The 14,279-nt window shown below is 32.3% G+C and overlaps 2 protein-coding genes and 1 long non-coding RNA gene across 3 annotated transcripts; 2 read left to right on the top strand and 1 right to left on the bottom strand.

Annotated features, from left to right (window-relative positions):
- Positions 1–893: 893 nt before the first annotated feature.
- LOC102623896 (pentatricopeptide repeat-containing protein At3g29230) lies at positions 894–3,832 on the bottom strand. Its single transcript, XM_006469671.4, has 2 exons — positions 3,032–3,832; positions 894–2,705 (listed from the first exon to the last, which is right to left on the bottom strand). Exons 1-2 carry the CDS (start codon positions 3,692–3,694, stop codon positions 1,608–1,610), a joined length of 1,761 nt encoding a protein of 586 aa, XP_006469734.1. The 5' UTR covers positions 3,695–3,832; the 3' UTR covers positions 894–1,607.
- Positions 3,833–3,877: 45 nt separating this feature from the next.
- LOC127900365 (uncharacterized) lies at positions 3,878–7,248 on the top strand. The gene is made up of 3 exons (XR_008052422.1): positions 3,878–3,967; positions 4,081–4,167; positions 6,961–7,248. It is a non-coding gene; the product is annotated as an uncharacterized LOC127900365 (long non-coding RNA).
- Positions 7,249–11,131: 3,883 nt separating this feature from the next.
- Positions 11,132–14,279, top strand: LOC102618294 (probable terpene synthase 9). Its single transcript, XM_006469714.3, has 6 exons — positions 11,132–11,288; positions 11,397–11,649; positions 11,913–12,291; positions 12,951–13,166; positions 13,268–13,412; positions 13,623–14,279. The coding sequence occupies exons 1-6, from the start codon at positions 11,160–11,162 to the stop codon at positions 14,187–14,189; spliced, it is 1,689 nt and encodes a 562-aa protein (XP_006469777.1). The 5' UTR covers positions 11,132–11,159; the 3' UTR covers positions 14,190–14,279.

Raw genomic sequence — 14,279 nt, 5'->3', positions numbered from 1 at the left:
CGTTAAAGAGCAGGAACCGGAATCACCTTTGAAAGATCGCAAATCAGTTTCAGATGCAGAAGATGATTACTCAGAAAACACTGCTCCTTCTCCCAACATCTCCGATTTCATCATTAAGCCAATCATCAGCGAAAGCCCAGAAGCGAAAAAACCCATCTCCAAACGCTTTGCTCTGAGCGAGCCGAGTGGGTGTGGGCCCCGGTCCCGGTCCCGGTCGAAGAAGGAGACGTTCGACCCTCCTCCCTTTGTAGTTCTGGGTTTGCCTATACAAGACAATAAGCTGGCTTTGCCTAAACAAGGTAATACTAAGAGGAGTAGAAAAACGAAGTCGGATTCTACAGCTAAGGCTGAAGAGAATGTAAATAGCAAGATGGATTCGAAACGATTGAGTGAGTTACTGAGACGAGAGATGCTGAAGTTGGGAAGGGGAAATGGATTGGCGGCACTCGATGTTGGGATCGGAGTGATGGATGGTCAGAAAGTTAATGAGATTGGGGACAACTGGAGGCAGCTGCAGCAGCAGATGCTGGAGTTGTATATAAAGAGGCTTGAGTTGGTTCAAGAACAGACTAAATTAGTTTTGGATAAGTTGGAGGCATCTCAAGCGTAAGAGTAAGGGCCTGTTGTTTTCTTATGGACTGAAGAGAACTATTGTAACTTCTTGGGTTTTTTGCTTCAGTCAGTTGCGGTTTTGTTAATTTATATTGGCATCTTGACCTATTTTTGTGGGAATGTATATGTACCATGTATTCAATGTTCTTTTTTGGTCTCAGTTTCATCTCTGATCCTGTTCACTGTTTAATCTTGTTGATTTGATACGTTAGTGAAGCAAATTCTCTTACAGCCACAAAATGGTCTAGAGTCTAAGGAAGGTATATGCGCAGATGTTTCGATTAGAGATAATGAGACTTATAATTCATTGCAATATGCTGCCTGAACGAAAACAACAGTCGGGCCATGAATGGTGGTATGTAAATTTATCTCAGATGGTATATTAGAAGATTGCAAGATATGTAATTCTAGGATTCTACCTCTTCTAATTGCATTGGTAAACATGCTTTACAAATTCTGTTACATAATTAATGGCTTGTTCTTGTCACTGTACTTGCTGTCCTTTCATCTTCTTTGAATACACTACTTCCTGTTCCTCTTTTCCTTGCCTATAAAGGCTTTCACATACTTTGTATGCCTTCCTGCATCTGGAGTTCTGATACAATGTAGATGATAACATTTAACTGACTTATTGTTGCAATTGGTAAGCATTGCCTTGCAATAAATAATGGTTTCCTTCCATGCTTCTTATTTGTTGTCAGCAATAGTGCAAGAGATATGGTCATTTAGACAGTAACTTGTTGTGACATTCAAAGATGAAGTCCAATAAATCACAAAACAACAGATTCTAGAAACCATGGGTGTTAAGAGTAAGACCATTTGTATTAGCATATCGCGAAGATGCCAGAGATATATTCAGAGTTGTCCATGGTGTCAAAACATACTTTCTTCTCAAACCAATTTCGACCCAGAAATATCTGAGCTTGTCTATAATAGATGAGATGGAGGAGAATTGAGCATGGACGAACACATGGAGTTGGCTTGCTGATTGACATTCATCTTTCAATGGTTGTCTTTACGAAGCTTTGGATAACCAATTCTAATTCCTCACTCTGGACATCAAAGATTTCTCCACTAACAAACTCTTTGATGTTGCCATCTATCTCAATTACACTCCTTCCAGTTTCCTTCTTTATCTTTCTTTTCCTCATCATTTTCCGTATACGGAGTGCATGCTCCCACATTCCCGCATCTGCATAGATATTTGATAGAAGTACATATAAGCCACAGTCATCTGCTTTCAACTCCACAAGCCCTTCCACTACAACTTCTGCCAGTGTCACATTTTGATGATTTCGACATGCCAATAAAAGGGTTCCCCACAGAGCTAAATTAGGTTTCATTGGCATAGACTCTACGATATTTAGGGCCTGCTCTAGTTCACCTGCCCGGCTAAGGAGATCTACTAAACAACTGTAGTGTTCAAGCTTAGGCTCTATGCCACAATGTCTCTTCATACTTTGAAAGATGCGATATCCTTCAGTTGCAAGACCTGAATGGCTACATGCTATTAAAACACCAAGGAAGATCAGATCATCCTTTGGAATTCCCTCCGTCTCCATTTGTGCAAAGCATTTCAGAGCTTCCTCCCCGAAACCATTCATACCAAGACCTGCAATCATCACATTATAAGAAATGACATTCTTCTTTGTCATGCTATAAAAAATCCTCCGGGCCTCATCAAGACTCCCACATTTCATATACATGTCTATTAAGGCAGTTTGAACAATCATGTCCATTGTGATTCTGCTTCTCTTCATGAACACATGTATCCATTTGCCTAGATCAAGTGCACCCACCTGTGCACACGCTGATATTGCACCCATGACAGATATCACATCAGGTCTCACACCTTGACAAAGCATCTCCCTGAAAAGATACAGGGCTTCCTTAGGATTTCCATGTTGAGCATAGCCATCTATCATAATGCTCCATGAAAACACATTTCTCTCTGGCATCTCATTAAATAATTGTTGAGCAGCTACCAAATCTCCAATCTTAGCATACCCATCGATCATGGAGTTCCAAGAAATCAAATCCTTGATGGGCATGTGTTCAAAAAGAATTCGAGCCGAAGAAATGTCTCCCTTTTTCTGAAAAAAAAAAAATGTAAGGCAAACCTATATAAAGAAATTAACAAATGGCCAAAAAAACAACAATTACAATAATAAATCAAATGCAAGCCAGGATTTTGTGAGTAAAGTTAACAAACTCTAGCAGCTGCTTTTTTGAAACAAAGAATCTGCCGGTCATTGTTTCATTTCTTTTTCCAGGGTAATTGTCTTCTAATAGTCGACAATAAAATGAAATTATTGAAATCTAAGGCCTTTTAAACTCACAATTTTACGAATTATACCCTGTAGATATGAAGTGTGTTCTAAATAACCAAAATACATTTTTCTACTAGCAAATGGCAGACCTTCCTATACCCATCAATCATAATAGACCAAGAAATTGCGTCCTTCTGCGGCATTTCGTCGAACACCTCCCGCGCTTTCCCCATTTCCCCACATTCCACAAACCCACGCAACACTAAATTCCAAGACACCAAATCCTTAATCTCAGACCCTTCAAACACTGATCTAGCACAACCCATGTGACCACATTTGCTATACATTCCAATCAAACCATTCACCACAAACACATCACACAAAAACCCCATTTTCACTACCTCTCCATGTATCTCTGTCCCCTCCACCAACCCCATTAACACGCCACAAGCCTTCAACACAAATGGGTACGTATAATTATCAACCAAAAGCCCTTTCCTTTTCATATTGACGTAAAAAGACAAAGCCTTTTGTGGGTTTGAGCTTTGAGTATAGCCCCTGATCATAGTGTTATGCATGTAAGTATTAGGTTGGTAAATTTGGTTGAATAAGCGCTCTGCTTGATCCATGTTGAGTGTGTTGGGTGACGTTAGAGACATAAGTAACTGGCTTAACGTAAAGGGTTCGGTGATCAAGTCGTTGGTGGTGAGTTGGGCAAGAATTTGGAGGATATGTGTGGTTGTTTTCGAGATTTGAAGGAGGGAAACAAGTGGGTTTTTTAGACTGAATTTGGCAGCTGCGAGTGTCTTCATGATATCGCGTTACGTTTTGAAAATCGAAGCATTTATTTTGAACGGTTTTGTGTTTTTTTTATGTTATAATAGAATTAATCTAACATTTAAATTTTAAATATTATAGATTTATAATTTTATAAACATATCAGTTTGTTTTTCATTTTGGAAAGAATGAAAGTCTGCACAATATTTACAAAAAAAAATGACGGCCATAGCTCTTTTTTTTTTTTTTTTTTGAAAGCAAATAACATATGATACTTTGGGCCACAAATATTTGGCCTATATGATCAGGTACCTCATTCCTTTTCTTTTTCTTTTTCTTTTTTTAAGCAAATCAACCGTTGGATATTATCTAATGGTTGGTCATGCTACACGTCTCTTAACAGAAGTTACCTGACTAACAGGTTATGACCCGATCAACTGCAGTTTAACAATTCGTTGGTTGAAAAATCCAACTTCTTCATCAAAAATTGGTTCCAACTATCTGCAAGGTATGTGCAACATTCCATCCATTACATGCAACTAAGGGTTGCAATAATTTTATAAAATAATATCATTAATATTTGCAACTAGTCAAGTTATTCACTTTTTATCGGTTACAACTTTGGTCTTGGTCTCGTAGGTACGTGACTGAAACAAATAAACGAGTATAGTCACTTGGAGTAAAAATTTAATTTTTCATAATTGCTAGCCAATACATTTGATTTGTTTTACAGAGATGATATAAGGCCTTCCAATAATTTCATTTTTTTTTCAATAGTAGTTATCTTGTTACCAGTGACAGTGCCAGAAATTAAACTTAGCGCCTAAGTTTAAATAATATTGTAATTTTTTTAAAAAAATCAATAAATAAAAAGTATCAAAAATAAAAATTCACTAATATATTCAATACATTTATAATTGATCTCGACGTATTTTCATATGTTAAAAATATTTTAAAAAATTATCATCAAGAATACAAAATAAATCTTTTCTACATGTGTAATAATAATATTATTCAATTATTCATCTCTAATCTAATTTCACAGACGATTTTTCACAAAATTCATAGTTAAAAATGCATTTTACTACTGTAGTCATGACAACTAGTAAATTCAATGTTAATGTTATCAATAAACAAATTAATAAATACAATTTATCTTTTTTAGTATCAACTATTTTTCTTGTTAGCCTATCAATCTCTTTCAATTTGGAAATTTTGTTATTAGAACCCACCTATGTAATGTAAACATCAAATTGAATTTTAGGTGTCATAAGATTCATTGAAGAAAAATTATGTTGATAAACTCAATAAGATAAAATAATTTTTGTTTTTTTGTGTGAGGAGAGTTAGCGTGCAACGAATCTCAAAATAACAATTTCTTTGTGGGTTAGAAGTTAAAGATAAATGCTTAATATTTTGATTATTTTTTAATTTCAATAAGGACTTTTATGATAAATGAGATAAATATTAAATTAAATTTATAAATTTTAAAAAATTAAGGGGAGCTTGAGCCCCTCCAGTCCCAACGTGGCACTGCCTTTGCTTGTTACTAAGGCCATCGTCACATCAAATGGGTAACTCTTGCTATAAAAAGTTAAACCAAAATAATGTTAAAAAAAAAAAACAAAGAAAGGGAGAAAAAATCAAGTTATTGTTAAATCCCGGCACATATATACATATATATGACACGTAATTACTATGTGAAACATTTGATTGATTAGATTCTAAGGATGAACTAATATTGATTAATTTGTTAAAGGAAATTATCACTGTGCCACCTCTTTTTTGCCTTATATTCATCCAACCACTAAAAAATTCTAACATGTTCAATGCACCACTTTTGTTTTTTTAAATTTGTATCAACTAACCACTTTTTAATGAACACCGTTAAATAATTAAAATCAAATGATAATTTTACCCCTAAATGAATTAAAAGACCATTTTATTTTACAAAAATTTTAAAAAATAAGAAAATTATAATTATAAAAATACCCCTAAGTTTAATAAAAAATAAATCCAAAATTAGAATTTTTATTTTTAATAAAAGTCTAAATAAAAATTATAATTATAAAAATAATTACAAAATTTTGGGATTTAATAAAAATCCCCTAAATTATTAAAATTTTGGGATTTATTTTTTAATAAATAAATTCATTTATTTTAATAAAATTTTGTAAAATAAAAATTTTAATAAATAAATTCAGTCATTTTTATTAAAATTTTACAAAATTATAATTTTTTAATAAAAATAATTATTAAAATTTTGCAAAATATAAATTAAATAAAAATTAGCTGAGCACCTTTGTTTGTGATTTATTTTTTATTAAATTTAATGGTATTTTTATAATTATAATTTTCTTATTTTTTAAAGTTTTTGTAAAATAAAATAGTCTTTTAATTTATTTAGGGGTAAAATTGTCATTTCATTTAAATTATTGAACGGTGTTAGTTAAAAAGTGGCTAATTGATATAAATTTTTAAAAAAAGGTGGTGTAGAGAACATGTTAAAATTTTTTGGTGGTTGGATGAATATAAGACAAAAAAAAAGTGGTGTAGTGATAATTTCCCATTTGTTAATTATCAACAACACAACTAGTAAATAGTGAAGTTATCTTAATAGTAATTGGGAAATTATAGCTATCATGATGAAGTAGGTTAGTTACTTACTAAAAAATGAGACCTTGAATAAAGCTATAAAGCCATATGATTATCACAGGGTACGGATCGGTGCACATATGCAACATGCAAGTTCCGGGGCATTTTTTTTTTTTTTTTGTTGAGAGAAAGTTCCTGGGCATTTAGTTACTCTGTTATTAGCTTCTATTTTGAGCGATGTTGTAGACTAAGACTTCAGTCGTCGGCCACCCCAAATTTAACACCAAGAAATGACGAATTTGCAATCATAAAAGCCATGAAGATACCGCCAATAGAGATTATTCTTATCATTAGTTAATAAATAAATTAGAGGTGGATATGGTTGGAGTTTTATTAGTATTTTAAAATATTAATGTCCTACATTTGAGAAAAGTGAGAGTAATCATTTTCTCTGTTTGGTTTAAAATTAATCATGTGTTTGATTTAATTACAAACTAGAGTTAAATAAGTCAAATCTAAATGTGATTTGGATAATTCAAAATTAAATTAAATAATGAGACAAATAGATGACTAATCATATTAAATTAAGAAAGTGCGTGACTAACCTAAATTCAATTAGGAAAAGGATTATAGAGATACACCTTCAAGATATAATTACTACATCCTTTTTTATCTTATATTTTCTTCATAAAATTTTCTTTTGTAGTTCTAAACTATTGTCCTTGAAGTATCATCTCACAACAACGTCGTCGCTCAATCCTAGAGATCAATCTACCTTATTTGTGTCATTTTTACATCGAAAAATCTTCCTAGAGGAGTGAATATTGATCTTAAGAACAATGTCTCTCGTACGCCTTGGTGAATTTTATAGTTGCTGCGGGGTGAACTGTGCCATGAATAGCATTTGATGAACAATATTAGTGAACAATGATGTGAACAGTACCAATAGCTATTATTCATATTTTGGACTTCCAAGGAAATAATATTGACTCATATTTCCAACAAGTACGGTTTGGTTCAAAATTAGACAAAACTAATTGAAATTAATTATTTTATAAAAAAAAACTAAATAGGAACCAAACAAAATAAAGAATTGAACATGAACCGAACTGTTTGATTTGATGTGGTTTGGTATTTCCAATTCTAAGACTATGGGCCTATTTTGAATTTATAAACTTTTAATAACCCTTTTGGCCTCATTTAATTAAACTTTCGCTCAATTTTAAAACCTACATATCAATCAATTTACCACAAATTCATTACAAATACTAACAATTAACAAAAAGTATTCAAGAATAAATTCATCACTACTGTCTACTTACAAACTACCAGTAAGGCATTTGGAAAATATAAAATATTAGGAATACAAATCTGAACTCCAATAGGAATCCAATATCCCATCTAAGTAAATATAAATTTGTAAGGATAAATAAAAGTAGAGTTCAACTATCTTGCCACTGTGGTATGGTACCATATTTTTTGTCTTTTTGTGATCCAGCTTAAGAGTTGCAAGAGTAAAGGAAACGACCGGATGTGTTTATTAACATTGCAATCCCTCTAGTTTCCTAAAAAGTCAGAAAAAATATAATTATTATTATTTTACTCTCTCACCCCCATCAGTAATCATCCTCCTCTTTCCTTCTCATGCAACCCGTGCGTAATATTTAGATTTTTATTTTTCTTTTCTTCTGTCTTTGTTGTTTATCTTATTTCTTTTAGAAAATATTTTTACTTATTAGCTAAGTTATTAAATAATATGAATAAGGAATATGTAGGGCATTTTGAGAGGATTTTTATTATCAGGTAATTCTAATGCATGATTAGTTGCACATACATGAGAGCCATAACTCCTTAAATACAAAATAAACCCATGATTACTTCCTAACTTCAAAAAGATAAATCCCTTTATTTATTCCACAAATACATCAATATTTCATAATTCACCAATTATTGCTATTATTTTCATATCTACTTCTATAATTTATTATCCATAATATTAAGAAAGTACATAACATTAAAATTGAACAGAAAAATAAAGAGGAGTTATTGTTTCCTCTGTTTTATTTCTCTAGTTTTATTATGGAAACATAACGGAGCTCAGTATTGGTAGACTTATTTTTATCTTATCATTTTATGTATATTTGTAAAATTTGTAGAGACTTATAATGAATTTAACAATTATATAATTTATGTAAAGATTTTTAATAACTTTGTCGATTTGATTTTTATGAACCAAAATGAGAATTGAAAACAATGTTTATTTATTTTATTTTATTTTTGCTATAAGGGATTAAAATAAATAAAGTAAAGTCTGTCTGATTAGTTAAAACCTAAAAGAGTTACTCGGTATTTAGTTAAACTTATTTCATATTAGGCCAAAAATATATGATTTAAGCTTTTAATAATAATAATAATAATAATACAATTTGAAATGGGTAAGTTGTTTTAGTGTTTGCATGTATTCAATTAAATTCAAATAAAAGTAGTTAAATCCTAATGAATTTTTAACAAGAGTTTCTTTCTAATGCTAATGATTGAAACTTTGTGACTTATGATGGTTGAATCAGGATTCTCTCATGATTTACTATTTTCCAAAAAAAAATAATACTAAGCAATTGTTAGTTAATGAATTAAAAAATAAAGATAATTAAAACCTAGTCAATATCTGAATTCTTCTAGAAAATGTAAAACTTAAAACTTAACAACATTAACATACATTATTGTGTTGTTTAATGATAAATGCACCACCTTGCAATTGAAAAAAAGTGTGGGAGTTAAAGATGTGAATAAATAGTTCTATTTGTGTAAAAGGTTATGAGAGGTGTTTAGAGATTTTGAGAGATTTTCTACTTGCTTTGAGTTAGAAGAGTTTTTAAGTGTGAGAAGAGAGTAAAGAAGAGTAGTTTTGATGCACTCATTAAGAATATTTTAGACTTTACATACATATTTTAGGGTATCTATGAAAATAAAAAGAAGAGGGATATTTAAATAATTTTTAAGCTATTAAGGAGTATTTAATTAAAAAAGCCCCTTCACCATTAGGATCATCCAATGTTTTACTACAACTATTAGAAACGCATGCCTTCGGCTTAAAAACGAAGTAGTTCGAATGTAAGGATACCGGTTCAGCTGGGTAATGCCGGTACCCACTTATTACGCCATTTTCCGAGAGCCGTTGGATATGTTGGTTTACAATCTAACGGTAAATTCACAAGAGGACAAATTTCTGGGGTTAGTAATCACTAAAGCAAAGTAGCTGGACCGATACTTTATTTATGACATATTTATGAATAAATTATGGGTATTAATTAATTAATTTAATTGAATAAAATTATTTACAAACCAACTAAGTATTAATTTACGAATAAATTGTGGGAGTTAATATTTTAAAAATTAAATAAATATTTTTACGGTTTGAACAGAAAGTTTGGGTTCAAAACAATCCAAATATCTAATCCAAAATTCCGTCTAGACCTAATCATTAGGCTTGGCAATTTAGCCCGACCCTATTTTTGGCCCGATTGATCCGACCCTAATTTTTAGAGCTTTGGCCCGAATTTTCAAATTTAGGATCGAGTTAGGGCCAAGATTTTAAGGCCCGAACAAATTTAGGGTCAGGGTCGGGCTTAATGCCGACCCGACCCTATTTAAAAAAAAAAAACTAACACAAATTAACACACGTACACAACACATTCTCACAACATCACACATTGTGTGTTCTTAATTTAATTGTATTTTTATTTGTATAAGACATGAGTTTTTTTTTTTTATATTGAGTTGTTGAATTGAATTGTGTATGACTAAAATAGTTGTGGAATTACATTGTGTGTTTTTAATTTAATTGCATTGTGTTTTTATTTATATAACACATGAGTTTTTTATTTTTTATTTTTTATGTTGGGTTGTTAAATTGAATTGTGTATGGATAAAATGGTTGTGGAATTACATTGTGTATTTTTAATTTAATTGCATTGTGTGTTTTTAATTTAATTGCATTAAAAATATTCGATATATATTTGTGTATCATGGTTTTAAAAAAATAAATTATTTATTAGTTAAATGGTAGATGCTTCATTGCCTCATTCGAATTCTTATATATGCAATGAAGAAGTTGATTTTTCAACATTGAATTGTGGGTTGAAAATGGTTTCGGTAGGGTCGAGCCTAGCCCGACCCGATGTTGGCCCGATTCGGGTCGGGCCCGACCCGACCCTAAATATAAATACGTATGGTTTTTTTAAGGTCGGGCTTTAATTCTCTATTGATCAGGTCGGGTTGGGTTTGGCCAAGCCCGAGCCCGACCCGATGTTTTGCCATCCCTACTAATCATTGAATCAAGTTTGGTGTATCCACCATACTGCCATAATATTTTGGTCAGTCCGATTAATTGAACGTCTTATTGTAACATATTTTTATATACTTTGAAACAACCGTAGTCATTATCAAATGGATAATGATATGTTTATAATACTATTAGAATGTATGAGGAATAACAGTGATTTTAGAGTATTTTTATTATACTATATACACTTAATATACGTATGGTGACATCTGTGTATTTGTGTATTTATTTTGATGAAAAATCAATAATGTAATATAAAAAAGGTTATCTAAAATCTTTGAGGGAATAGAGGTAATTAATGCAACCTCACACACCCAATAATAGTCAAAGAAAGGCAAGTTCACGTGAAACATGATCGTTGACTCTGCAATTGTATCAGGTTAATTGATGAATTTGGCATCCCTCTCACAACTTGCAACTATTCTCAACAACTTGATGCTTTCTTTCTATTTTAAGAAACTCTGTGTGTGTGTGTGTGTATATGTATATATATTGTTATATTGTATCTGTTTCTTCTAAGCATTCCCCTACAAATTGTAAATCATATTAATTATATTCTCCCCATGGCTTGCAGTAACAACTCAATAGTTGCTTGTAATGGCTCCAATGATCCGTTGCAACGGCGGTCAGCCAATTACCATGCGAGTATTTGGAACCCTGAACTCATAGAGTCCTTTACCACTCCTTATACTGTAAGTATATCAGTTGGCTAGCTTTCTACATTTTTTCGCTGACGCCATTTGTTGAAACCAAGAAAGTGCAGCTTATTATTTTTTTTACATGCATCTTATTACCTGCAGTACGAGTTGTATGCCAACAGATTAGATGAGTTGAAGCAAAAGGCTAAAGATTTGTTTGCATCCGCCAAAGAAAGCACTAGTGAACTATTAAAGCTAACTGACTCGGTGCAGAAGTTGGGAGTGGCATACCATTTTGAAGAAGAGATCAAAGAGGCCATGAATATTCTCAAAGGAGATGCTACCATCAAAGATCTTAATGCAACGTCACTGCATTTTCGCCTTCTACGTGAACACGGCCATCCAGTTAGTACAGGCACGTACTAATTTTTATCTCTTATATTTTATAGAAAGTTGGTGGATAAAATAGAAACTTATTTTCAGCCCTTATCTCTTTCATAATTTGAATAAAGAAAATTACTTGAAAAATTTTTAGTCAAGCCAAGGAGTCAGTGCATATATTAACTAATAGCACTTTTTTCACAACCATTTATTTGTTAGATTAGAATCATGGTCAAACATTTTTTTTTCATCTTTTTTGATTTCTAACAATAACTTTTTGGCTACTTTGTAAAGCAGGTGTGTTTGATAAATTCAGAAAAAGGGACGGGAGGTTCCATGACAATTTACGAGAAGACATAGAAGGGCTTTTGAATTTATTTGAAGCTTCATTCCTTGGAATTGAAGGAGAGGATGTTCTAGAAGAAGCCAATATTTTTTGTACTGAGCATCTAAAGGAGTCATTAGGGACGTTGGGGAGCAAAATCATACTGGCTGAGCAGGTACAACAATCTTTAGACATCCCTTCATATTGGAGGATGCCAAGAATTGAGGCTCAGAACTTCATCAAATTATACCCCACAGATGATGAAAGCAGTCCAATTTTGCTGACTCTAGCCAAGTTGGATTACAATTTAGTACAATCCATACACCAACAAGAACTGAAGGAGTTGGCAAGGTTAGTTCTTTGAGCCTACGCTAGAACTAATGGTGCGTTTATTCAAGGAATCAAAATAATTGATATTGTTTACTTGTTAAAATATAAGAGGAATAAAAATGAAATATGTAGGATCCACATAATTTTGGATTATTGAAGGTTGGGAATCAAACGCCCATAACCCTTTTACCTATTTAATTTTGAAAATGTTCAAATTACTCTCAATTATATTTTACATTTTGGTCCATATTTTGAATTCTTTACAAAATCTATAGAAGTACTCATAAGTTTTGAAATATTCGCAAATAGGTCCTATTATTATTATTATTAGTATTGGTATTTTTATTATTTTGTTATTTTTATTATTATTGGAAGTTAAATGCTGAAAATGGTTTAATCAGACAGTGATATCCTAGTTGTATACATTTAAAATAAAATATATTTTATTATTGATAATAAGGTTATCATTTAACATTTCTAAAATGGAGGACAATTATAAATGTATTGAATGAAAATAAAGATTAGAGTTTTGATACTTATTATTTATTGATTATTTTTAAATTATATTACTATTTGAGAATTTGAAATTTAACCCTTCTAAATTGAATTCCTGGCTCCCCCACAGCCCCACTCACTCAGGTAGTAAATTAACGTAAGTATTCCGTGCATAATTTTGTCAGGTGGTGGAGTAATCTGGGTTTTAAAGAGAAACTAAGTTTTGCCAGAGACCGGTTGATGGAAAATTATTTGTTGGTGATGGGCCTTTGTTTCAAAGCACAGTTTTCTAAGTGCAGAATTGGCCTCACAAAATTTGTATGCATATTAACTGCGATTGATGACATTTATGATGTATATGGATCAATAGATGAGCTTGAACTCTTTACAGAAGCAGTGAAAAGGTGAAACACACACGTGGAGACAATGAAAATACCAATTCTTTTAGTTTTCCACCATCTTATATATTATCCTTTTGTTTTATGGGGATTTCCCCTAAAATCCGGTGGGAAATTGGGGCAGTACTGGAGGAGCTGCCAGAATATATGCAGATTTGCTACTTGGCCATGTTTAACTTTGGAAATGAGTTGGCATGTGATGTTATGAAAATTCATGGCCTCAATACTCTATCCTACATTAAGAAAGAGGTGAGCTAAAGTCTAGATACTATACAATTCAATTTGTTCAATAACCTAATGCGGTCAAGATCCAAAAGCAACGCTTTTACAACTTGACATGTTGATGCACACATGATGAGACACTAAATCTCAATTCTTCAGAATATATATTTAATTAACTGGAAATTTTGTGTAAAGAATTTGGGTCAAAATATTGATATGTGATCATTAACTTTGCAGTGGGAAAATCTGTGTACATCATACCTAGTAGAAGCCAGATGGTTTAGCAAAGGGTACACGCCAACTGCGAAGGAATACATAGAAAATGCATGGGTTTCAGTGGGAAGCCCTGCTGCCATTGTCCATGCCTATATCTTGCTACAACTCCAAGGAAGCAATGCCTTGACCGAAAATTCACTCAGCTGCCTCAAAGTCGAACATGGCTATGATGAGATGATATATTGGTCATCTCTCATCAGTCGGCTCAGTAACGATTTGGGAAATTCCGCGGTTGAGTTGAAGAGAGGCGACGTGGCGAAATCTATTCAGTGCTACATGATTGAAGAAGGCATATCAGAAGAAGAAGCAAGGGACCGTATAAAAAGTTTGATAATTTACTCCTGGAAAAAGCTGAATGGCAAGAATCTTTATAAAAGTGATTTTCCAGAAAGCATGGCGAAAATGTGTTTAGACATGTCTAGAACTGCACATTGCATTTTCCATGGAGATGGTATAGGAACATCAACCGGGGTTTCTAGAGATCGTTTGGTCTCTTTAATACTTGAGCCTATACCAGTTGAATTGTAACAGAACAATTCTGCTTTTAGTCTAGGCTAGCTACTACTGAAAGCTGAAAGCTGAGAATATTTAAAGGAGGCCCATTTAATTTCATTTTGC

This window comes from Citrus sinensis, chromosome 2 (genome assembly GCF_022201045.2).
Source record: "Citrus sinensis cultivar Valencia sweet orange chromosome 2, DVS_A1.0, whole genome shotgun sequence".
Classification (NCBI taxonomy): domain Eukaryota; kingdom Viridiplantae; phylum Streptophyta; class Magnoliopsida; order Sapindales; family Rutaceae; genus Citrus; species Citrus sinensis.
Note: the sequence above shows the minus strand (reverse complement) of the source record. Positions and strands in the feature narration are given on the sequence as shown.

Coding starts and splice junctions, on each gene's coding strand:
- LOC102618294 (XM_006469714.3), top strand. CDS start 11,160: ATGGCTTGCAGTAACAACTCAATAGTTGCTTGTAATGGCTCCAATGAT. Junction 11,650..11,912: donor CGGCCATCCAGTTAGTACAG/GCACGTACTAAT, acceptor TTTGTAAAGCAG/GTGTGTTTGATAAATTCAGA. Junction 13,167..13,267: donor CTCTTTACAGAAGCAGTGAA/AAGGTGAAACAC, acceptor TTCCCCTAAAAT/CCGGTGGGAAATTGGGGCAG.
- LOC102623896 (XM_006469671.4), bottom strand. CDS start 3,694: ATGAAGACACTCGCAGCTGCCAAATTCAGTCTAAAAAACCCACTTGTT. Junction 2,706..3,031: donor TGATTGATGGGTATAGGAAG/GTCTGCCATTTG, acceptor TTTTTTTTTCAG/AAAAAGGGAGACATTTCTTC.